The sequence below is a fragment of the Aspergillus terreus genome, genomic scaffold (genome assembly GCF_000149615.1).
Source record: "Aspergillus terreus NIH2624 scaffold_14 genomic scaffold, whole genome shotgun sequence".
NCBI lineage: Eukaryota > Fungi > Ascomycota > Eurotiomycetes > Eurotiales > Aspergillaceae > Aspergillus > Aspergillus terreus.
The window spans coordinates 378,486-402,054 of NT_165937.1; the positions used below are offsets into that span (position 1 = coordinate 378,486).

Genomic DNA, 23,569 nt, shown 5'->3' on the forward strand with positions numbered 1-23,569 from the left:
CCGTGGATCATGATGCTAATGTTGTTAATAGGCCCCTTTTTATCGCCAGGTCCAAGAAGCGAAGAAGAAGCGTTTCTACCAACTGACGAGTTCGGTGATGCTCAAGCGGCGGGGTTCACTACTTAAGTATAGTGAGGGAAGGAACTTGCTAGGAAGGGAAACATACCGGCCTAAAGAAAACAGGGTAGTGACTTCTGTTAAATCGAATCGCGACACTCAATCTCCTATAGACTGTTTCCCCTCTTTTATAGCGATCGCTCTGTCTCTTGTACCTTGTCTTGGCGGGCTGGATCCCGACCCGGTCTTTCACTATTTCTTTTTGTCTCGATTGATCCATCCGGCCACTTCCATGCTGGCCCTCATTCATCCAAGTATGCACGTACCAAGTGGGTGCCTGCCGATAAATCACACCGCTAGTACTCTTTCTGGCTACCTTTATTCCCCCTTCCTGTCTCCCTCCTTTTCCGTGATATATCTCAAGGATTCAACTCTCACTCCACTCAAGGCCAAGTCTATTTTGATACCTACCTCTAGTCTGTCGTTATGTCTACCGAGTCAAGTTCTTGGACTACCGTCCAGGATTTCCTACAAGGTTGTGACAGCCAAAGCGCCGATTGTTTCCATCAAACTCGATGGGATGAGCTGTGTCGAATTGCTTCAGGTCATGCTGGCCATTTGGAGTGCATAGCCTTAGACCAGGTTGCGAGCGGGCTCAACAATATTGTCAGGGTGCTTGAATTTTCCGACCAGACTCGCTGGGTGGCCCGGGTTCATATTAGAAGGAGCAACTCCCCCCTTGTCAGCAGAACCAAGCTCAAAACCGAGATTGCAACAATGCAATTCATCAAGGAGCATTCCGACCTACCAGTGCCTCGGGTTTTTACGTATCAAGTTGACGAGAACAATTCGGTGAACGCCGCGTTCATGCTGATTGAGCTACTCCCCGGTATTGTCGCTATGGACGCCCTCGGCGGCCGTAAGGCCCATCGAGGTGTTATACCCAGAGAGCACCGACGAAACTTCTACCGCTCCGTCGCAAAGTCTCATGTTCGTCTCCTCTTCCGGCCTATAGGCTCGCTCTAGTACTTAGATACTTACCTTACCCCCTTAATATATAGGTCCAGTTGACTTCCTTACGACCCCCAAAAATTGGAACCCTTGTGAAGAACGACAAGGGTGGATACGAGTGTGGTCCCTTACCAGGAATTGGGGTCCGTTTAATACAGCAACTGCATTCTTCGAGGCGTGGGCCGATAGCGTCAAGTTCAAGTGGGATAAAGAAACAATTACACGCATGATGCAGAGAGGTCCGATTCCGGCAGAAAGGATGATCGCCATTATCGACAATTTCCCATCGCAGATCAAAGCGATGGCTAGCCGGCTGTCCCTGTGCAACGAAGGGCCATTCCCTCTAGACCATGATGACTTCCTTCATAGTAACATCATGGTAGATGAGAATAGCTTTGATGTAACTGGAATCATCGACTGGGAAGGAGCATGTACAGTTCCCTGGGAGCTCATCGCGTTCCCCGATTTCCTTACAGCGATGCCCGTCTCCTTTGACCTGCCTCAGAATTACGGCCAAGATGGTCAACCGTTGGATGAGGAAGTACGAGAAACCTGGCACGAGCGAGGAGAGTATATCGAAATGGTAAAATCGGCCGAGCTGGAAGATAGTCTGCTCTCGTCTTGCCTCAGTAGCAAGAGGAGCCAGGCTATATCCTATTTATATGGGGCGTATACTAATGTTGGACAATTGGGTACGTATGATCGAGTTATAGAGGAGTTAGAGAGGATTTAGGAGAGGGAGGAATAAAACTTAATAGCGAAACTGAGTCTTCAAAGGCCTTTATGTCTGCTGATGCGGCGGTCTAGTGAAAGATCCACTGGGACGCACTCAAGGTCCCAGCCGCAACAGAATATAATAGGGAGGGACAGAGACGGAAACAGATATGGGCGAGGTCTCACACTAGTAAAACGCGCACTGGGTTGATTTTGAAACTTCGACAGGTCAATTTTCTACCGATCACACTTCTTTAAGCCCCGGGTCACTTACAAAGGCCTGCAGCCTCTATCAGACTCACCCGTGCCTCATTCTCTGCGTCGAAGCTTGTTCCAACTCAGTATCACCATTAGTAAACACCGATATGGCAAGCACTAGGAATATCTGTCGAGCGCAAAACCTCACGCAAAAGCTATAGTTGGCGTTGAGGTACGTCCGATCTAATTCTCCAGAACTGACAGAGAAGCGTGCGTCGCGCGCTAGATTACTTCCTTCAGCCATGGAAGAACCGACTATTAAGAAGGGATGTGTGAGAAGATCCCGGACTGTTCATCTAGTACGCTTGATAGGTTTGTTGCCTTGTGGATATAAAAATGCGCCAGAAGGATCGAAGCTACCCAGTTCCTACGTCGTCAAACAGGGCAATACTGTACCTGCATAGTATTATAGAACTGGGTCCATTACTGTAGCAGTTTCCTATGCGTGCCAGTTAAGTACTTTGGCTTTCGCGCTATCGGTCCAGTTGCGACTTCTGCGGTTCACAGGCGTTGGACGTAGTTGTCCAGTTGAGGGCACAAGGGCCGCTGGGGTCATGGCGCAATCCAAGGCCCTGCTATTTGTGCTATTGAACTTTATGTAGTGTTTTTTTGCGTGGTAATTTCCGGGGAAGTTGGTAGAAAACTTAGTGGATAATTACAGCGTGGTGGTCGGTTATATTAGAGGCTTGGTCTCACTATAAAACTAAGGTCGCTCTGAATGCGCTTTTCAGCTTAATAATGCTGTGTCTTGCTACCGATGGAACCGCTGGAACTATGTCTACATTAACTGGTCACATCTGCAACCAGCTGAGGAGTCCATGAAATGCTCCCGAAGACACTGTGGAGTACTGTCCGGCGGCAGGCGCAATGGTGGATGCCAGTGGTTTGTAAAGTGAAGCTACATCTGACTATTGGGACTCGTTCTGGACCTAGGGTGGTTTGCTCTACAGCCATGGTGAAGTGATAATGTAGAGCATCCGGTGTTTTGGATGACCGTTTCATTTCTCCTTTCTTGCCTGCTATGTCTGGAAGCATACTTTCATTTCCCGATCATGAGATGCTTTTAGATATATGATGAAGGCGATATATCATCGATTGACGAGCTGCAAGCTATTTTCCTGACCATGCAAGACTTTCAACTCATCCGTCAATGAGATTTGAAATGGATATCTTGTCTGAATCCAAATATTTAAACTGATAAGTGAGACGGAGGCCAGAATCTACGAGGGACCTACGACAACAACGCTGCCATTGCTTCCTTCCTATACGTCTTTGAGAATACTAGATATTGCAGTACGGTATCATGGCTAGTACTGTATAAGTTCTATCAAGATATTGAATCGCAAAACTCAACATCTCCAACATGCTAATGCACAAACAAAGGAACAAACTCGAACGCCATATATATGCAGGCTTTCCATGGTATTATATCACTCGATCTCCAATCCTGAGGCAATTAATTGCAAGATCGTCGATTCTCCGAGTTTGGTCGCAGCCTAACAGCTATAATGGATTGGTAGTTCCAAAATTACGGAGATCCAGGGACAAATTTTTTAAAATTGACATTCTAGATGCTTCGACAAGGGCGAAGGTCCATGTTTTCTTTCACATGACTCGGATATGGAGCAGTTGACCATCTGAAAGGCGCTCGCACCTGATGTCTCCCGCAGATATATATATCCTCGTAGACGTTCATGCATAAGATAAGGCAAGCGCTATTGTCTGCCACAAGTCAGCTGTTTTGTCAGTTTAGTCGTACACCCGTCTGCGGGCCTTGACCAGCAAAGCGATTAGTTCTATAATAGGGGTGCTGTTGAAACACAGAATATATTAGCGTTTAGGACGGGCACTGCGCAGATTGGTTCCATCTGACTTGACTACCGCCAAGACAGTCGTCCGTTGGTGATGGTGATGCTTATCCATCTTGAGGGATTTAACCTTGTTTTACCTTCTTGTTCCTGGCAAAGCATGCATTAGAAGAACATTATCGCCTATCAAGACCCAAGTGACTTGTAGTGCACCCATAAGTGCTGACTTTGTTGCATATTTTGCCATTATGCACAGAAATACCTGTATCAGCCCTCCCGGATTCTTTCCGATGATCTGCAACAAGCGCACACCTTGCGTGCTTATCGGGTTTCGGCACAGGCAATATATGATGCAACGGCAATTTCTTATATTGTATATGTAGTATGATCAGAAACATAGAGTATATAAGGCTCCTCTATCCTGCTCATGAGTCCCTGATGCCGCTTCAACTACCTCCTTAGAACCATCGAAATACAAGTTTCCCACGTTACCCGCGATAATGGCCCCGTCAAGCGCCATCACCCCTGGCCAGCGCCTCCTCGCTACCGTCGTCGACAACCTTGCTACTTCCAGTCCTACCAAGGAACTGGGCGTCATTCCTATGGATGATGGATTCAAGACGGTCAGCGCAAGTGAACTATCCGATGCCGTTAACGCCATGGCGTGGTGGATCGAGGAGCACGTTGGCAAGGTAGACCAGCCAGAGACAATTGCGTTCATGGGGGCGACCGACATAAGATATCTTGTGTTCGTGCTCGCATGCCATAAGACGGGCTACAAGGTGTGTAACGGGCTGTATAGACTGGGCCTGCACAACACTAAGACCGGAACGAACAGCCCCTCCTTATATCGACACGCCTCTCCGATGCTGCCTATGAGCACCTTTTGACGGCCTTGGAATGCAAAAAGTTCGCCTACACCAAGGAAACGGAACGTCGAGTCTCTGAGATTCGAGAGTTTCGCGAAGGCACGGCCTTCTTTGAGGTTCCCGAGGTCAAAGCCATCCTAAAACTACACGGCTCCATCTCATACCCGTGGTCCAAAACGTATACTCAGGCCGAGAATGAAGTGGCTCTGATCATCCATAGTTCTGGAACGACTGGTACGTTGTTATAAACCACCCACACAGCAGGATGAAGCCTGATGCAGCTATAGGCATGCCCAAGCCCGTTCCTTTGACGCATGGCTTCTTCGCTACGATTGACAACGTCGTGCATCTGCCTATCCCCAAAGGCCGACAGTTTGGTTTCTTCAGCCACCTCGGCGCGGACGACCTTGTCCTCTCCACCACTCCATTTTTCCATCTTATGGGATTCATAGCATTCATTGAGTCAATCTTCCATAACGTTCCCTTCACTTATCTTCCAGACAAGCCACTGTCCGTCGAACTGCTCAACGACGCAATCAAGAAGACCAAACCCAAGGCCGCAATTCTCCCGCCCTCAGTCCTAGAAGATATGAGTCAAACTGAGACTGGCATAGAAGCACTGAAGTCCCTCGACTACGTCTACTTTGGTGGAGCGCCGCTCGCTCCAGAGACTGGAGCCCGCCTCTCGAATTACACGCAACTCATCTCTGTGATCGGGTCAAGTGAAATGGGCCTCATCCCCTCCCTCATCCCAGAGGGCCAGGGCAACTGGAATTATTTCGAGTGGAACGAAGAGTACGGGGTGAAAATGGAGCACCTTGGCGAGGGACTACATGAGCTGGTCATTCCTCGCCGCGAAGATTCTCGTGCTATGCACGCTATCTTCCACACATTTCCTGACAAGTCTGAATATCGCTCCAACGATCTTTTCGTGCAACACCCGGAGAACCCGAAGCATTGGAAATTCCATGGCCGCCTCGACGATGTGGTCGTCTTGAGCAACGGCGAAAAGCTAAACCCCGTCACACTGGAAAAGATAGTCGAGGACCATCCCAAGGTCCATCGCGCTCTGCTCATTGGCCAGAACCGCTTCCAGACGTCGTTGCTCGTTGAACCTGTCTGGCCAGAAGACAGCGCAGAGCTCGACGAGACGGCCTTCATTGACGAGATCTGGCCGGTGGTGGAAAAGGCCAACGAGGCCGTTCCCAAATATGGACGCATCGTGAAGAACAAGATCCGGCTATCCGATCCCAACAAGCCATTCAAACTCACCCCAAAAGGAACCACGCAGCGGCATGCGGTGAACAAAGATTACAGCGATGAGATTGAAGCAATTTACTCCGCGGCTAATCAAGAATGCCAGAGACTGCCCGCAACTATTGACCAGGACAGTCTGGCTACCTATGTCCGTCAAATAGTCTACACCCTTATCGGACGCGAGGATATCCAAGACGATGACGACTTCTACAGCATAGGACTTGACTCGCTTGCAACAATAGAGCTTGCCAGGATTCTCAAATCTGCAGTCTCGTTCCAGCACCCGGAAGCTCAGACCATCAGCCCGCAGCAAATCTACAGAAACTCAACAGTGTCCCGCCTCGCCCAATTCATACATGGCATTCTCACTGGGCAGACCGTCACGACACTCTCACGCGTCGATCGAATCAACAATATGATTGCGAAATACACAACCAATCTCCGCCAACGCTCTGAGCAGTCCCTCCCGCCCCCCAGATCCCGGACCGTCATTCTGACAGGTTCCAGCGGCTCATTGGGAACCTATCTCCTGAGCGCCCTCCTCAATGACAGCAACATCGAGAAAATCTACTGCTTCAATCGGTCAGACGCGAAGGATAGACAGATCGCCAGCTTTGAGGAAAAGGGCCTTGACGCTGGTCCCTTGAACGACAATAGCAGAGTGGAATTCCTGCAAGTATCGTTCGGAGACAAGCAGTTCGGCCTGTCCGTCGACAAATATACAGAGCTGGCGAACCGAGTCCAACTCATCCTTCACAACGCCTGGGCTGTTAACTTCAATATTCCTCTAGACTCGTTTACACCGCATGTCCGAGGTGTCTCCGAATTTATAAACTTCAGCATTTCCAGCAAATACAACGCCCATCTCGCGTTTGTCTCGTCGGTGGGCACGATCGGTGCCTGGACACCAGAAATGGGGCCTAGCGTCCCAGAGATTCCACTCGAGACTCCGGACCCAGTTCTGGAGCAAGGGTATGCCGAATCGAAACACGTCGCTGAGCGCATGTGCCTGGAGGCCTCCCGGAAAGCCGGTGTCCCGACAACCATATTCCGTGTTGGGCAGATTGCAGGCCCGACAACGGAGAAAGGTGCATGGAACACGAATGAGTGGATTCCTACTTTGGTGGCTACCTCAAAGGCACTGCGCAAGGTTCCCGCAACTCTGGGTGCTTTTGAGGTTGACTGGATCCCTGTGGTGAGTACGGACTCTTCACGCCTGATGATGCCATTTTAACAGGAACCAGGATACCCTTGCAGAGATCATGATCGAACTCCTCGACAGCCGACGCAATTCCGAAGAGTTAAGTGCATTTTTCCACCTGATGAATCCGTCAAAGACAGCCTGGTCCTCGATTGTGCCGGCAGTCGAGAAGGCATATGGCATTCCTTCGGTGCCGCTAGAAGAATGGATCAGCGAGCTGGTCAGCATAGAGAATCCTTCTGAAGAAGAAGTTCAGAAGAAGCCCGCGCTGAAGTTGCTGGACTTCTACCGTGGGCTGGCAGCAGGAAAGAGGATGCTGGCTGTCACCGTTGATACCAGGAAGACGCAGGAAGGAAGTGCTACCATGGCTGATCTCGCGCCAATCGATCAGCGCCTTATGGGCAACTGGATTCAACAGTGGAGCTTTTGACGTCGCCTTAGTGTTCTTCTTGGATCTGGTATAAATGTTGGGGTTTAGTTACATGGTTAGACACACCAATAGACCGTTATGGGTACCTGCTTCCCCAATCTGGTATTTTCGAAATACCGGCAATAAACAGTAGAGTAAGCATAGTACTATATGTTCTCAGCAAACAGGAAAAGTTATACTTGTGTTGGTGAGAAAGTGCCAGGCGTGAAAATAACCGCTAGGCCACCAAAAGTGTGAACATATTGATAGGGCCCCATATGGTTGTAATCTACATTAACAGAACGCTATTCATCATTACCAAGATGGATTAAGAACTCATGAACGAAACCACCCCCAGGGCTCTCTGTATTAATTAAAATAATCATAAAAAAAGAGAGCCCCTCTCCGCCCTCTTTGGCTCCCGCCTCCGCTTCCGCTGGTTAATCTTCATCTGGATTAATCGGCGATAAAACGGCGCCTAGCAGAATCATTAGCCTCACACATGAACTGCTCTCGAATGGAAGGGTCCATATTACAGCCACGCAAAAGATGTGCGTCATGTTAAGCACCAAAGTTTGGTACTTTTGTTGACTCCAACGGGGACTGCAGTTCCACATTGGCTTTCCGTGCGAACAGCTGGCTAGCAACCTCACTCCAGCTTTGGACATGCATATGGATATCCAGCTTGAAAACCAAGCTTGAGATGGCCAAAGAGTGAGGAGGAAGTTGTTTTGGACTGAATCCATTGTTCCGGGGAGCCTGCTTTATAGCTAGCTGTCGTTTAATTTACTGGATAATCTGCGGTTAATAGCAATATCAGGCCTGTGAACTGCTAGGATTAAATAATAGAAAAATAATACTTGTGCGATTTGAAGTAACTTAGATTAAATGAATGGACTGTCTATATACATCTGAAAACGAGATATATTAGTGAAACGGGATAGATTGCGTGCATGAGTCATTGTAACCTGCTATTGAAGGCCTGTTCCTGCAATCAACCTTCTGGGTAGCTATTTTAGACCTCGCTGACATTATGCGCGCCGGTCGGAAATATTGCACGGTTCGAAGGACCGTTAGAGCCGTTTAGCGGAGATCGTGAATAGTTTTGATAGCAACTGTGGAGGTATGGAGGACACAGTGCCTTCGCTCATTGCTGGAAGAACGAAGATGTAGTGGCGAGTTCAGTAGTCAAAACTGTCAGGTGCTTCGAGCTTCGGTTGTGTGTGGTTAATGGGGTCTTCCACAGCTTGTGATGCAGTAAAGCTTCGGCACAGTGTGATAGATGAATGTAGGTTTGCAGCTTGATATGGTGACTATCCGCCTCCGGGCTAAAAGGCGTAGCACTACTATAGCTTTAGTGCAGGTAAGATTGCGTAGACGGTTGAATTCCGCGTGAAGATTGTAGTTGTTAGTGACAGAGTCGCTGGGATAGGAGGTCGCCTATATAAGGATAGCTTCCTTAAGTTTTGTCTGCCTGGCTCTGAAAGTAGGCTGGTGGTTCTGGAGGGCCACCGTCATGTAGAAGACAGACTTGACATTCAGCGCTATGACTTTCTCCCATTCGGTTTCTGGGAAGTTATCATACGGCGCGCCCCAAGTTTCGCCTGTGTCAGCCAGTACTGTCAGGAGGTCGGCGCGCTTCTTGGCCTCATTGATAAAGTGATCGCATCCAGCCTGATCTTTGAGGTGGGCGACGATATACTCGCAGGTACCGGGCACAAGGCTGTTCAGACGGTCCGTGGTCTTCTTCAGTACGCTTTCCTTGCGGCTAGCGATGATAAGACGAGCTTTGTTCTGCACGAAGACTTGTGCTGCCATCTCTCCTAGGCCTGTGACACCTCCAGTGACCAGCACTACATGGTTGCTAACGTCAAAACGCGACGAAATGCGTAAACCTCGTTCGGGCATTGCGAATTGTACAATAGTCAACTGCGTGGTTGCAAGGTAGGTAGATGAGGAAGCCGTTCCTGTTTGTGTCCCATATCTACTGCTTGTTCCTCGGTACTTTCCAGACGACAAAGCAATGCGATGCACCATTATCATTCTTGGGCTGGTGCTTGCTATGACTTACTGTGGATGACTTCTGGGTGATGGAAACCATGAAGATCCCCTGAGAATATGGTGCATATCAGAGAATACAATGCTCGGGAATAACAATTATCTTTTCTATTGAAGGCTGGACTGAATCCCACCTTATTATATCACACCATCCGCTCGCATCTGCGCAATCTCTTCCTCTGTATACAGCTCTCTCAATACTTCATCTGTATTTAGCCCTAAGGAAGGGGGTGCACTCCGAATTGACCCAGGTGTTCCGCTGAATTTGACTGGGATACCCAAAACATTGATTCTCCCAGCAATAGCTGCACTGTGGTCGACCGACTGCACCATGTGTCTCGCTCCGATTTGTGGATGTGAAAAAGCCTCCTTTAACATGTTGACCGGTCCGTGAGGTAGCCCGCTCTTTTCAAAAACCTCCAACCAGTAACGTGTTGTATGAGCGGCAAACAAGTTATCCAGAATCTCCTTGAGCTCGAGCCGGTGATTTACACGGGCATCGTTATTCGAAAATCGCGGATCGTCAGCTAGCTCTGGCTTGCTGATATACTTGCACATCGTTTTGAACTGACGACTGTTCACGGCCCCAATCACCAAGAGCGAGTCCTTCGTTTTGAATGCATCGTAGGGCACAATGCTGGGATGCGCCGTTCCCCAGCGCTTTCCCTCCTTGCCGAGGTTGAGCCACGACATTCCCACGTTGTTCAGGATGGAGATCGTTGTCTCGAACAGCGAGGCGTCGATCTTCTGTCCTTGCCCGGTTCTTGCGCGCGCAACGAGAGCAGCGCAGATACTGCCATGTAGATACAAGCCGGTGCAGAGGTCCATGATTCCAACTCCAAGCTTTGTCGGAGGGCCATCTGGCTCGCCAGTGATGTGAAGCAGTCCGGCCTCACCGGCTGCTATGACATCGTAGCCTGGCCTTTGCGCAAAGGGACCAGTAGCACCATATCCTGAGAAGATCAGCTTCTCTTCTCCTTTACTATATAATGGAAGAATTCTCACCTGATATGGAAGCATGGATTATGGAGGGATTGGTTTGCCTGAACACCTCGTACCCTAGACCGAATTTCTCCAGCTTTCCGGGAATAAAGTTATCGACAACAACGTCTGATCTCTTGATCAGATCAAGTATAACCTTCTTTCCAAGCTGGTGTTTTAGATTGACCGAAATTGACTTCTTATTCCGATTTACAGTGTTGAAATAGAGGGACATGTTCTGGGTTCCCTCTTTCCATAACCTCTCTTCCCCCGGTTCTTTCCAGAGTCGCGTTTCGTCGCCTCCATTCGGTTGCTCGACCTTGATGACCTCTGCTCCTAAATCCCCAAGGATTTGTGTACAGAAAGGGCCCTATGCTGGTTAGGGTATGTGAAGAAGTAGCCCACTAGGGTGATGACATACAGCCAGAACCCTTGTCAGATCGAGAATCTTAACCCCGTCTAGAGGCCCTTTTGCAGAACTTGAATACTGAACCTTTGACTGAGAGCTGACTCTTGCAATAGTCCCATCTTTGTATGCAATGGAGGTTGAACGACCTTTCAGAAAAGCTCTTGTGAACGATTTCATGGTGGGATTGGGTGATATGACTTCAAAGCCTCCTCTCATAGGTTCGGCAGCATTTATAACTCGGCTACTAGCCACCATATAGCCGAATCCAATGTACGAAGGAGCGGATATGATCAACTAGAAGCGCGGGGTGCGGAAGACTGATACCCCGCTTGTAACGCCTCGGCCCCCGTTTTCTTATATAAGTAGTGGGAATGCATAATAGACCCGCACATCTGGTTAGGACAGCGCTAACATGTCATTGCGTGTAAGAAGAACGGTAGGCAATAACCAAGCACAATGCCAGCTCCCTGGCTAACGGTCTAAGTCACTCTGGAGGCCATTGGCAAAGGTGATTGCCAGAACGAGGTGCCGTGGGATTCACGGAAAGGCCATTCAATACCTCCAAAACGAAAACACAGACTGGACAGAGTCGCAGCGAAACGTCCGCGATGCCATTACGAAGATCTGTTCCAAGTTCACCGACGACTACTGGGCGAAATTGGACCAGACAAAGCTTTTTCCAACGGAACTGCATGCTACCCTCGCTCGGGAAGGTTGGCTCGGTATATGCATCCCGCAAGCAGATGGAGGATCGGAGCTGGGTATCGCGGAAGCCGCCGTTATGATGCAGACGATATCAGAGTCCGGGGGTGGAATGACGGCCGCTTCTTCAGTGCATATGAATATCTTCGGGCTTGAACCGGTTGTCAAATTTGGAACAGAGGAGCAGCGGAAGCGATGGCTGTTGCCCCTTATTGCAGGAAAGGAAAGGGCCTGCTTTGGTGTGACGGAGCCGAACACGGGGCTTGATACATTGAAGCTGCAGTCGCTTGCCAAACGGGACGGGGATCATTATGCCTTGTCCGGGCAGAAGATCTGGATTTCGACGGCTCAGAATGCTCAGAAGATCTTGATTCTTGTGCGGACTACTCCCCGTGATCAGGTGCAGAAGCCTTCCCAGGGCCTTTCGCTTTTTTACACCGATCTTAAACGTGAAGATGTGCATATCAAGGAGATCAAGAAGATGGGGCGACACGCGGTTGACACGAACGAACTATTCTTCGAAAACTGGAGAGTGCCCGCGGCGGATCTGATCGGTAAGGAGAGCGAAGGCTTCAAGATGATCATGCATGGGATGAACGCAGAACGCATTCTCATCGGCGCAGAAGCCCTCGGTTTGGGATTTGCGGCTCTCCGTAAAGCCGCCATCTACGCTCGCGATAGAGAAGTCTCGATTGGAAAGACCCAAGGAATACAACACCCGCTGTCTGATAGCTGGATGAAGTTGGAGGCCGCAAGGTTGATGATATACCATGCCGCGAGAATGTATGATCAGGGTTACACAGACGGCGACTACTCGAATTCTGCAAAGTATCTGGCGGCGGAGGCAGCCTTCGAGGCGTGCGAACGTGCTGTGCTCTCCCATGGAGTAATTGGTTACGGCGCCGAGTTTCATGTTGAGCGGTATCTCAGGGAGGTTTTTATTCCTCGGATTGCACCAGTAAGCCCGGAAATGATCTTGAACTATATCGGTGAACGCGTCCTCGGTCTCCCTAGGTCATACTAGATACAGGCAACTGAATAACTGAATATACTCAACTGTATCTTCTCGAGGTCAATGATTCTCAAGTTCACATGGCAGTGAGGGGTTTGTCCGTACCACCATTTGCGCTGGGCAAAAGAAAGCTCTTTCAAACTGTGGCGCATTGCAATACATATCCCGGGGTTAGCGGCCGATGCTCACTTATGGCCAATTCCGGAGGTACCGGGATAGCGGTTGATGTTCCATGTACCACCGGCCTCTCTCTCGCTCGAAGAAGCATATATCCTCGAGAGAGTACCATCTCTTGAGTGTAGCTCCGAGAGAAATGGCCGAGAGGCCAGTGCCAACACATGCAATTTAAGTGTAGGACGGGATTCGAGTGTTATCTGCCGGTTAACTCATGGTGGCTGACCTCTTTGGCAGAACGATTCAGCCATGGTCGGTTAGCCCTCTTTATATCACTGCCGATTTCCTCTCCGAATCCCGATGCCTTGATCCGATAACCTAGTGAATCTGGGGCTAGTCGGGGCTAACCCCACACAATCCCCACGGTGACTATGGGGTTCTGGGGATCATATGGCCCGGGTTGATCCCGCCACTGCGATCAGCGCGTCGGGATGCACCCGGCGTCTTCTATATCTACTCCGTAACACTCATTCCAGCGGCCTGCATCACATTGTCTGAGAAAATGGCTCGCAAGCTGACCCCTTTCGGGCAACTCCGGTTGCTCTTTAAGTTCACGCTATTTACCCTGCCATTCGCGGCTGTCAAGGTTAGCCGGGCAATTATCAGGGCATGGTTGAGTAATCTCCCCCTGAGACTAGCTATCTGGAACGGGTTTGTCGGTAGCCTGATGGTCAACACGCCTCCGGATCAGCTTCAGGCCATCTTACCGCCGACCTTTGACACGTACAGCACGTGGGTGTTATCCAAGGGTAGAGAAGTGGATGCTGACGTCTTGAGCGCGGATACCTCCACGAGGTTGCTTTGGATAGGACCTAAACGAAGCAATAAAGTGCTGCTGTTCTTCCACGGTAGGTCGTTTGTGCCCTGGCAGTATACGCTCTCTAATCACTAGTAGGTGGTGGATATGTAATGCCGCTGTGGAAAGGGCATCTTGACTGGCTCGAGCATATCCGAACAGAAGCCTCTGACGCAGGTATCCAACTTAGCGTATGTGTCCTCGAATACGGTCGGTTCAGCACTCTCATGCATGCGTCGACAGGCTAGCGCTAACCAGCAAGACCTGATCCCTACACACCCGTATCCTCGGCAGATGCTGCAAGCTCTCATCGCGTTTAAACACCTCCTGTCCTCCGGGTATAATCCGTCCGATGTATGTTACTCCCCAATGGTCATGTTCAGCAGCAATCTCATATTCCGCATCTAGATCGTCTTTGGGGGAGACTCTGCAGGAGGCCATCTATCTTTGTCGCTGCTGTCCCATCTCCACAATCACCGCCAATTTGACAGCATGGACGGCAAAGACAGAACTTCAATCGATTTAGTCGACAATGTACGAGGATGCTTCCTGGTGTCACCTCTATGCTCCTACAATTTCAACACTCCCTCCTACCAGCGATGGTTCAGCGCCGATGTCCTTGGCCGCACAGTGGTAAGCAAATGGGGCAACTACCTGGTGGGAAACTCGTCCTGGCACCAGGAAATATCCTCTGGCCGGGGCTGGGGGATGGCACTCGATGTCCCAGAGACATGGTGGAACAACCTTAATGTGGTTGACCGAATCCTTGTAACTGGAGGCTATGAGGAGGTATTCAGAGACCATATTGAACAGCTAGGCGATGTCCTCTTGCGAAATAGTAATGGAGATGTGGACTTGTACATGGCCAACGAAGCTCACGATGGACCACTGGTGGATTTTGCAGGCGGCAGAGCTCCAAGTGAGACGACAAAAACCATCACGCGCTTTATCATCTCGAGTTTTATGAGATAATCTACTTTCTGTCGTTTGCCCATCCGGTTTCAAATCAAGTACTATCAATGACCATTGCTTGTAATATCAAACGTGGTGTTTGGCATCTTCTAAAGCCTAGGTGAGCACCAAGGTGGTGAGAGTAGCAGAGATGGGGTGGTGAATGGGATGTTTGAAAGGTAGCGATGAATCGGCATCTCGCTATGGTGAAGTAACCGTCGTCAATAATTCATGACCCCTGTAATAGATGTTCAAATGCTCTTGTTGAGAGTATGTTGAGAGGCCGGGTGCGTTCCGATGCGCACGTCCAATGGGTTCCACCGACTCTATAGCATTGACATGTGGTCGTTTAGCCTTGATATGTATTGCCATGTGCAGGCCGCGCCTGTCCGGCTCATCATACGTTATTTGCATTTTGAAGCAACATGACGCGTCCACATGCGGGGGGGCCGTCATCGGAACGATCCCGAGCGCAGCTTAAGAGGGGCGTGAGACCAAGGATGCATTTCGGATTGAGCATCCTTTCGCGCTTTTGCTTTTGTTCTATCGCTATATAAGAAACTGATCCAAACCATGGCCGAACACGCGCTGGATTGGATCCGGGACAAGGCAGGATGGAGTCACACTCCTCCGGTCAACAAGATCGATACTCACCACCATTTCGTGCCGCCGTTTTATGCACAGGGTTTCATAACCTCCACCAATAACTATGATCTGTACTAATTTTGGAATAGCAATCGAAGGACAAGGAGGTGATCCTAGTGGTTGGCCCACTCCCCACTGGTCCCCGTTGTCATCCAAGCTTCTGATGGAGCGACTCGGTGTGCATAGGGCCGTGGTGTCTGTAACGGCTCCTGGTGCCTGCATTCTCCCCGATCGTCAAGCGCGTGCCAAGCTTGCGAGACAGCTGAATGAGTATGCGGCAGATCTCAGAGACAAAGACCCCCAATCGTTTGGCTTCTTCGTGTCCCTACCCAATATCCTGGACACGGAAGACGCGCTCGCCGAGATAGCCTACGGATTGGACACTCTAAAAGCCGATGGAGTCACTCTATTCACAAGATATGGCGACTCCAACACCTATCTCGGTCATCCCGATGTGGAGCCCATCTGGGCTGAATTGGACAGACGAGGCTGCGTCGTGTTCGTCCATCCAACCCACCCAGTCGATACCAACCCCGTCAATTCGAAGCTCCCCCAGCCGAGTATCGACTATCCCCATGAGACGACTCGCACTGCGATGGACATGATCACGAACGGTACGCGATTGAAATACCCCAACTGCAAAGTCATCTTGTCCCATGCTGGAGGAACGTTACCGTACCTCATCTCCCGCGTCGCAACCCCCATGCGAAAGGCGCCTGAATTTGCAGTCGCCCATCAATTGGGAACAACCTACGACAAGATTATGGAGGCGTTCCGCAGTTTCCATTATGATTTGGCACTCAGCGCGTCCCCGCAGGTGCTGGACCTTCTGCTGAAGATGGTCCCTCATGATCATATTTTGTACGGGAGTGACTTTCCGTATGCGCCAGTGACTGCGTATCCTGCTTTCCTGCAGGACTTGGAGTCGTACGAGATGGCTCAGGAATTGAGGGACAATATAAATTTTGGGAATGCGATGAAGATTTTCCCAAGGTTAGCTGAGAGCCATGCGCAGCTTTAAGGGTGAATATATAGCTGCCGTTGGATGTGGTAAAACCAGTACTTTTCGATAGAAGAGCAGAGTCAGATACCAGCCGTATTAACTAATTGCACTGGAACGATATTAGCCGTATTGTCAAATTATTTCCCTGCAATATTCGAGCCAGACTCAACGTCATCCGATGCTGCTTTGTATACGCGGGCGGAACATCCCGGACGGTCCGGAATGGACCCGACCTTTCTTTCAACATTCGGACTTCCCCTTCCGCTTGACCCCCAGAAAGTCATCAAACAACCCCGATGCAATCTCGCAGGTCTATATCCCGGAAGAATGCAGGCCCCCGCCGTCGAAAAGTGGCTTTGGCATGTGAGCCTTGCAGGACAAGGAAGGCGAGATGTGACGGCCAAAAGCCCATCTGCGGTGCCTGCAGTAGGCGCGGCCTGAACATCGACCAATGCCTTTACAAGACTGCAGACAATGCCAGGTTGGCCAGTAATGATGAGTGAGTTATGTAACTATGAGATGATAGAAGTTTGCACTAATATTGACCTGAGGTACCTCCGGATGCTTCATCGTCGGATTCGCGAGTTGGAAGCAACCTGCATCAAGGCAGGTGTTTCGGTGCCTGCATTTGGAGGTGAAAACATCGGGGAAGACCATTCCATGACCGATAGTGGCCAGCCTGCCGACTCGCCCGGGACTGTGAATCAGAATATGTCATCAACTATGCTTGATGGGCAAGCACAACAATCCCCGATAAGCCAAGCGGGCAGGTCGCATCCCATGCATAACGCAGCGCACGTATATTGTTCCCCAAGAAAAGAGACGGAAGTATACCCCAATACGCCCTTTGAACTTGACAGCAATGTCACTGGGATGGGTGCAATCAGCTCTGTGGACGAAGATGGACGACCCGCGAACGAATACTTCGGCAGCTCGTCTACCGTTTCACTGATGCGACTACTGACTGGGGATGCAAACCCACGACCTAGCGTACAAGCTCATGCCACTGCTGGAGAGACACCGAGAAGGCCCGGTCGAATGGAACAATTGTCGGCTTTAACACACGCCGTTCCGACACCACTAAGCCGGTTCCAGGTTGATGAGTTTTTACTTCCACCCCGAGACTTAGCAGATCACTTGCTGGACTGCTTCTGGGACCGAGTGTACTGCCTCTATCCATTTTTTCATAGACAAAGTTTCCAAGACGCATACGATAAGCTCTGGATCTCGCGATCTCAGCCCGCTAAACCACTTACCGATCTGGACATCGGCCTGGGAAACAAAAACCACTCGGATCCCAGATCAATCATATTCATCTGCGCGCTCAACATGATATTCGCTCTTGGGTGCCACTTTGCCGACATACCGGACCACGAGAGAGAGGCCGTGGCGCATACGTTTTTCGTACGAGCGAAGAAGTTCATTGGGCTTGACATGCTGGATATTCGCACCGTCGGTACCGTTCAAACACTTCTCCTCACCGTGCTTTTCCTTCAATCAACGCCCTATCCCCATCGATGCTGGCAGTCAATCGGAGTGGCGTGTCGCCTAGCCCAGGGACTGGGCCTCCACGAGGCACAGCCTGATGAGAGTCAACATCCGCTCGAACGAGAAATCCACCGTCGAACGTGGCATGGATGTGTAATGATGGATACATTTGTGAGCATGACCTATGGTCGCCCGACGATGACTTCGCATCTGTCAAATGTTCCTCTGCCGGAATGCCCAGTACCTGGACCGGGCGATGAACACAGCCCATCCATCATGGCTTTCTACATTGCAACCATTGAGCTGTATCGGGTCCTAGACAGTATACTATCAGACGTGTACGAAACGTGGCGAAGTAGAGATAGTATGACCCCTGTTGGCTCCACGAGGAGAAATGGCGGTTCTAGCGGACTCGATGTCATCATCGGCTTAGAAGACAAGCTCTTCCAGTACGAATCCAATCTTCCTTTGTTCCTAAGTTGGACGAGACCATCGGTGCCAGTCATTGAGGCGCAGAAACAATTAGTTCTGAGACGCCAGAGGAATGTGCTCCATGCAAGGTAAGCAAACACCCCGGTCGAGGCGAAGCATTCATTCTCTAATCATTGGATGCAGATTCCTCTACATCCATCTACTTTTGTACCGACCGATATTTACGCAACTCTGCACCGACCCTGCCCGCAGCGACGAAGGCGAACGCCGTTTAACAGCTCACAGCACGATACACAGAGCGATACTCCGAAAATGCGCTGCTGCCTGTGCCAAGGCAGCTATTAACCTTATCTCGCTCGTCCATGATACATACCAGGGCTCGGAAACAGACTTGGGATTTTATAATGGTTTTTGTATGTGGCCCAGCCCGCATCCTGCCGGGACTAAAATGATTAATTTTCCAACAATTTACTAGACACATCAACTGCGGGAATGGTGATCATCATGTCGTACGCCTGTCGCCCCATCTCGGAGGAAGTGGACACAGCGACCATCGACGCAAGCTGGGCAAAATGCGATGAGATCCTCAGACAAATGGGATCATTCAGCCTCTCTGCCCGGAACACCTGGCAATTTTTGCAGGTCGCACGCGCCCGGGTCCTGTCCACTCCGCAGGATCCGCCATCTGCAGCCGCGGGCAACACTGCCACGCCGGCTCGTCAACACGTCAGCTCGCAGCCCAATCAAGGGTATCTAGCAGCCGATGTACCTCCCATCCAAGAGCCATCGAATGCGTTCAATTGGGAGACGACAATGGGCTTTCTAGCGTCCGACCTGGGCTTTAATGAACTACACGGATGGTTGCCAGAGTGGGGTGCTTGATATTTTTGCACGCGCCGAAAAGCTCACCATGTTAGAGCTGGGGATGGGAGAAGAGGATGTGATTGGTAGCCTCGTGCATCCTTGTAGATCAGCCCGCTGACGGCGTCTAACTGCGCCCGCCGTGTTGAGAAGAAATGCCAGCCCGGCGCTATATAAGGGCCGGCCTGGCGCCAAACTGAAATGGTTGTTGGGCATTGTTGCGGTCGACATCACAATGCTCGAAAAACCCCCCACGGTCTGTGTCAAAGATTGGGGTACGTCTGTTCACGGATTTCGGCAAAAGAGACAGTCGAGCTAACGGCCGGCACAGATGGCAATGAGTGGAATACCCGGATCGAACCGGTGACGGAGTTGAATGTACTCACCAACCCACCTGGCTCATGGTGTCTAGACATGGTTGTACTAATAGATCATCTAGAACTCGTCCAGCCGGGTTAGGGTGATGTCCGACACACCATACATAGATGCTGTGGTATATATACTGACGTTTCGAATAGCTTCGCCGAGGACGAAGCCCTGAAAGACACATACGACGCGCCAGAAGAGTTTCGGCCGATTGCCCGCGGTAAGGACCTCAATGGTTCCTTCTTCAGCGACTATACCATCGATGAGGATGACACGCCTACATACCATGGTCAGTTGTCCCGGAGTCCTTCTCCGCGAGTTGACTAATTTTCGAAGTGTCTTGGGCAACCTACAAGGCCAAGTTGGTTAGGTCGGAGCACGATTATAACTGGGTCCAAACAACCGTCCTCGTCAAATGGAAAATCCCATCCCAGATAGAGGTTGTCTTCCTCAACCTAGAAGATAAACAGAAGAAACACATCGTGAAAAGGCTGCCCACCGAGGAAAAGAGACAGTTCCATCCATTCACCTGGCATGCACTCCTCGCGGGGTCCATCATCGGTCTATATGACATGTGCTTCTGGCTTCTAAGGGATCTTGTGCGGCCAATTGAGAAGGCAATTAACCCATAGACTGAGCAAAGCAAGCGTCCTGCTAAACCCATGTATAGAAAAGGGAGGTAACCTCGCAACCTTCGCGCGACCTCGCCAGACAACACGATATCGCTCGACACATCTTCCACCTATCCGAGGTCCTAGAAGTGACGGAGAACACCCTCAAGAACCTCGTGAGCGAACACCGGCGGTTTCGCGAGGAGTTTCAAGATCTCACCGAAGGCAAACGGGGTGTTATCATCAACACACAGCAAAAGCTGTTCTTCGTGGAGAAGGAGATACATTCGCAGCGCATGCGGGCGAGGTCGCTCACGGAGCGCTTGAACAACGAACTCAACCTGGTATGTGCCCCGACTCGGCGCATGGGGCGCTCCTGGATATTGATGCCAACAGGGATTTTATCTGGCTACCTTTTCTGAAAGTGCGGTGATGAAGACCATCGGCTTCGTTACCATGCTGTATCTACCTGGAACCTTCATCAGCGTAATAAGTCGCTCCTGTCCCGGCGTCAGCATTCTCAATCCTGACTGACCTCATAGGGCATCTTCGGAACCAACTTTTTTGACTACAATGCTCCATCCGACGATAGGTGGGCCACTTCCAACAAGTTCTGGGTCTACTGGGCGGTCACGGTTCCTTTGACGGCGATCACGTTGATCCTCTGGGCGTGGTGGCATAGCATGCCGCGTAAATGGGTTAAGCAGATCAATTACTACTGGGAGAAACGAAAGGAAGATCCCATGGCAAAAAGGAGTCGGACTGATAGTGGCATGACCGTGTGAATCTGCTTTACCAGCGTGGTATATATTCAATGTCTTGGTACATATCGATAAAACCTATACTCCATTTGACGTATAGCCGGGGGGCGACGGCGAGCTTTCCGATGTGCAGGTCGGTGGCAGACAGGTAGGCCTGGCGACGAGGTCTGGGAGACCTAACCGCCGTACTCTTGTTAGAGCATCTCCTTTGTATGTGCCTAGATAGCTTCATTTCGGGCAAGTAGGGAACACCCGCACAGCAAGCGCTACGCCGGCTATTTCGGGTATATGAATTCTATTACTCCTACTACCATCATTGACAAGTACAGGCCCCAACACATGAGCGCTCATAGGCTGTACAAAGTATCAATATCTATCCAACCTTGCTGCAAGGTCACTCAAGTTGAATCATCCAGACTCGCCAATAAGGCCTCATCAACAGGAACATGAGTGCTAGACCGCTGACTCGTATCGAGCTCGGCAAAGAGCGGGTCTGTTTCGGTCGGCAAGCCGGTTTTCGAGTCATTGGCGGCGGCTTCCACGGTTCGCATGAGCTTTTTGCACATACCCCACCGACGCGAGAGCGCCTTAGCCGAAACCGACAAGCTAATGAACGCCTCACGGTTGTCGGGCTGCTCAAGGCCTCCAAGGAGCGTGAAGAGCGCGGCTGTGACCCACTGGATGTTGCGGACAGGCATGCGGTCGAGGCCCCAGTTTTTCTGGTGGATGCGAATGAGCCGCGCGATGCCGCGGGCGGACGAGAAGCAGATATCTTTTGCGTGGGAGGGGGTGATGTCCATTGCTGTTGTGTTGGTGTTCGTGACGGGAGTTCGCAAGGGGTCGTATACTGTCATTAGGATGGTGTGGTGGTACATACTGGAGCTGTTAGCTGATGCCACCACTCCGATGGAGAGCACGTACTGTAGACATAAAACATGAGGGACATTTGCCTCTTCTTCTTTGAGACAGGAGGGGAGCCGGGCGGTCCATTCGCGGAGTCGGCTATGGAATTCGGAGGCTCTTTTTTCGAGTTCTGCTCGAGGACGCTCGGTGGTGCTCTGGAAGAAGTATTGTGCGACATCATAGACGACAACGTTGAGCGAGCACAGCGCGTTGAAAACGCAGTCAATGTGCGCCTTCCGACTTTCGGCCTGGGTGGGATACGGCACCCAATCGTCGAATCCGGCCTCGTGGGTGACTGGTGGGAGAGACTGGCGCTGGGGAGGTTTGATTAACGGGGTCTTTTTTTCGGACAAAGCTTGGATCCTGGGGCGCGTTAGCGATTCGCTGTTCACCTTGCCGTGGACAGGTCAACGAGGTTGAAGTGACCGTGGGGGTCCTACGTCGAGATGTTGAAAACCCCCCAAGTGGAATCATGGATTACCCGGACCATGCGAAGGGTATCTTCGTCCGCTTTGGATGCAAGGACAGGGTGTTTTTGGGACAGCTCCTGCACGGCATACGCTAACTGACTGCGATAGATCCATCCCTGTCGGTCTCGTCCCGTCATGTAGGCACTTGTAAGGTTAGCTTGGAATGACGGTGAGACCGAAGCGCTTACCAGGCCCATAAGACTCCCAACCCTTGCACCGTGGGCAGAGTGATGCGGCCTTCTTCCTTGTCGAGAAGACGCTTTGCTTCGTTATAGAAGTGGGTTCCTTTCGAGGAGACGTCGCCGGGAACAGCATATGCTTCGGGGTAATCCGAGTACGACTGTGGTTGTTAGAATGACTACAGACACTTATCGCCAGAAAAATACATACACAGGCTTCTGCCAGAATGATATTCACCAGGAAAGGCGAGCAATACCGCGCATCCACCGACCCCGCCTGCATATCCTTCACAAACCGGTCCCGATCAATCCAGTTCGAAAACGGATGGCACCACGTAAACCACAGCGACACCAAATGCGAGATGAAGTCATTATCCTCGACGACGGTCGTCCACGGGCGCGCGGGGACCTGAAACCGCGGGATATCAGACAAGCGCTTGGCATCGAGAATGCGGCGGATGGACCGCGACTCGGACTGCTGCACCCGCTCGACTTCATTAAACACCTCAGCGAGGGCCGGAGTCTGCGCCAGCTCCGACTGCGGCAACTCATGGTCCAGGTAGTACCGGATCTCCGCCAGGGAGGCGTTACTGCGGATGAGGTTGACCAGGGGCCCGGTACGCGAGTTGCCACTCTCGCGCAGGACCTCAACCAGACGGATCAGGAGATCCTCCTTCTCCTCCAGCTGGTCGATCTTCCGCTTGAGGGCGCCGCGGCGCCGTTTATCGGCAGTATGGTCCAGCGTGCATTCGATGCGGCTCTTGATGCAGTTCCCGCACGGGACCACGCCGGTACACTGCGAGGCGTTAGTCTCCGACTACGACAGTGGCAACGCATATATCACCGAACAACAGGGCAGAGCACGAGATCAGGTCGGTACCTTGAGCTTGCGAGCTTTACACGCCAGGCATGCGGTCCCGACATTCTTCCTCCGCTGATGGGAATCATTAGCGGTGGTGACCCCCGGCGGGGCGGGAGCCAGCGGGCGTTTGGAGTCGGAAGACATAAGGATAGAAGATGTCAAGTCAATCAATCCATGACGGAGATTGAGGGCAAGTAAGAAGAAAGATCGACAACGTGAGAGGAAGGGAAAAATCACCCGTCGCAAGGGAGCAAAAGGGATAAAATAGGAATCGCTAAAAAAAAAAAGCATACCTCAGCTATCGACAACCTAAAGCCTTCC

General features: G+C 50.9%; 8 protein-coding genes across 8 annotated transcripts; 6 read left to right on the forward strand and 2 right to left on the reverse strand.

The window, feature by feature from the left end:
- Positions 1-543: 543 nt before the first annotated feature.
- On the forward strand, positions 544-1,925 carry ATEG_09141 (phosphotransferase family protein; the record flags this gene model as incomplete). The annotated part of the gene is made up of 3 exons (XM_001217762.1): positions 544-976; positions 1,119-1,760; positions 1,876-1,925. The coding sequence occupies 3 exons, from the start codon at positions 544-546 to the stop codon at positions 1,923-1,925; spliced, it is 1,125 nt and encodes a 374-aa protein (XP_001217763.1).
- Positions 1,926-4,348: 2,423 nt separating this feature from the next.
- On the forward strand, positions 4,349-7,605 carry ATEG_09142 (putative NRPS-like enzyme; the record flags this gene model as incomplete). The annotated part of the gene is made up of 4 exons (XM_001217763.1): positions 4,349-4,630; positions 4,687-4,951; positions 5,005-7,169; positions 7,219-7,605. 4 exons carry the CDS (start codon positions 4,349-4,351, stop codon positions 7,603-7,605), a joined length of 3,099 nt encoding a protein of 1,032 aa, XP_001217764.1.
- A 1,419-nt stretch (positions 7,606-9,024) lies between these two features.
- Positions 9,025-10,858, reverse strand: ATEG_09143 (uncharacterized protein; the record flags this gene model as incomplete). Its single annotated transcript, XM_001217764.1, has 4 exons — positions 9,025-9,437; positions 9,656-9,694; positions 9,792-10,595; positions 10,648-10,858. 4 exons carry the CDS (start codon positions 10,856-10,858, stop codon positions 9,025-9,027), a joined length of 1,467 nt encoding a protein of 488 aa, XP_001217765.1.
- Positions 10,859-11,444: 586 nt separating this feature from the next.
- ATEG_09144 (acyl-CoA dehydrogenase family protein) lies at positions 11,445-12,758 on the forward strand (the record flags this gene model as incomplete). The annotated part of the gene is made up of 2 exons (XM_001217765.1): positions 11,445-11,456; positions 11,628-12,758. The coding sequence occupies 2 exons, from the start codon at positions 11,445-11,447 to the stop codon at positions 12,756-12,758; spliced, it is 1,143 nt and encodes a 380-aa protein (XP_001217766.1).
- Positions 12,759-13,422: 664 nt separating this feature from the next.
- ATEG_09145 (uncharacterized protein) lies at positions 13,423-14,688 on the forward strand (the record flags this gene model as incomplete). The annotated part of the gene is made up of 3 exons (XM_001217766.1): positions 13,423-13,768; positions 13,979-14,070; positions 14,125-14,688. The coding sequence occupies 3 exons, from the start codon at positions 13,423-13,425 to the stop codon at positions 14,686-14,688; spliced, it is 1,002 nt and encodes a 333-aa protein (XP_001217767.1).
- Positions 14,689-15,240: 552 nt separating this feature from the next.
- ATEG_09146 (amidohydrolase family protein) lies at positions 15,241-16,333 on the forward strand (the record flags this gene model as incomplete). The annotated part of the gene is made up of 2 exons (XM_001217767.1): positions 15,241-15,383; positions 15,499-16,333. 2 exons carry the CDS (start codon positions 15,241-15,243, stop codon positions 16,331-16,333), a joined length of 978 nt encoding a protein of 325 aa, XP_001217768.1.
- A 543-nt stretch (positions 16,334-16,876) lies between these two features.
- On the forward strand, positions 16,877-20,607 carry ATEG_09147 (uncharacterized protein; the record flags this gene model as incomplete). The annotated part of the gene is made up of 9 exons (XM_001217768.1): positions 16,877-18,363; positions 18,533-18,648; positions 18,711-19,109; positions 19,153-19,200; positions 19,428-19,500; positions 19,615-19,751; positions 19,799-20,061; positions 20,133-20,417; positions 20,470-20,607. 9 exons carry the CDS (start codon positions 16,877-16,879, stop codon positions 20,605-20,607), a joined length of 2,946 nt encoding a protein of 981 aa, XP_001217769.1.
- Positions 20,608-21,232: 625 nt separating this feature from the next.
- Positions 21,233-23,310, reverse strand: ATEG_09148 (putative C6 transcription factor; the record flags this gene model as incomplete). The annotated part of the gene is made up of 6 exons (XM_001217769.1): positions 21,233-21,710; positions 21,756-22,100; positions 22,178-22,351; positions 22,396-22,547; positions 22,598-23,182; positions 23,287-23,310. The coding sequence occupies 6 exons, from the start codon at positions 23,308-23,310 to the stop codon at positions 21,233-21,235; spliced, it is 1,758 nt and encodes a 585-aa protein (XP_001217770.1).
- Positions 23,311-23,569: the final 259 nt, after the last annotated feature.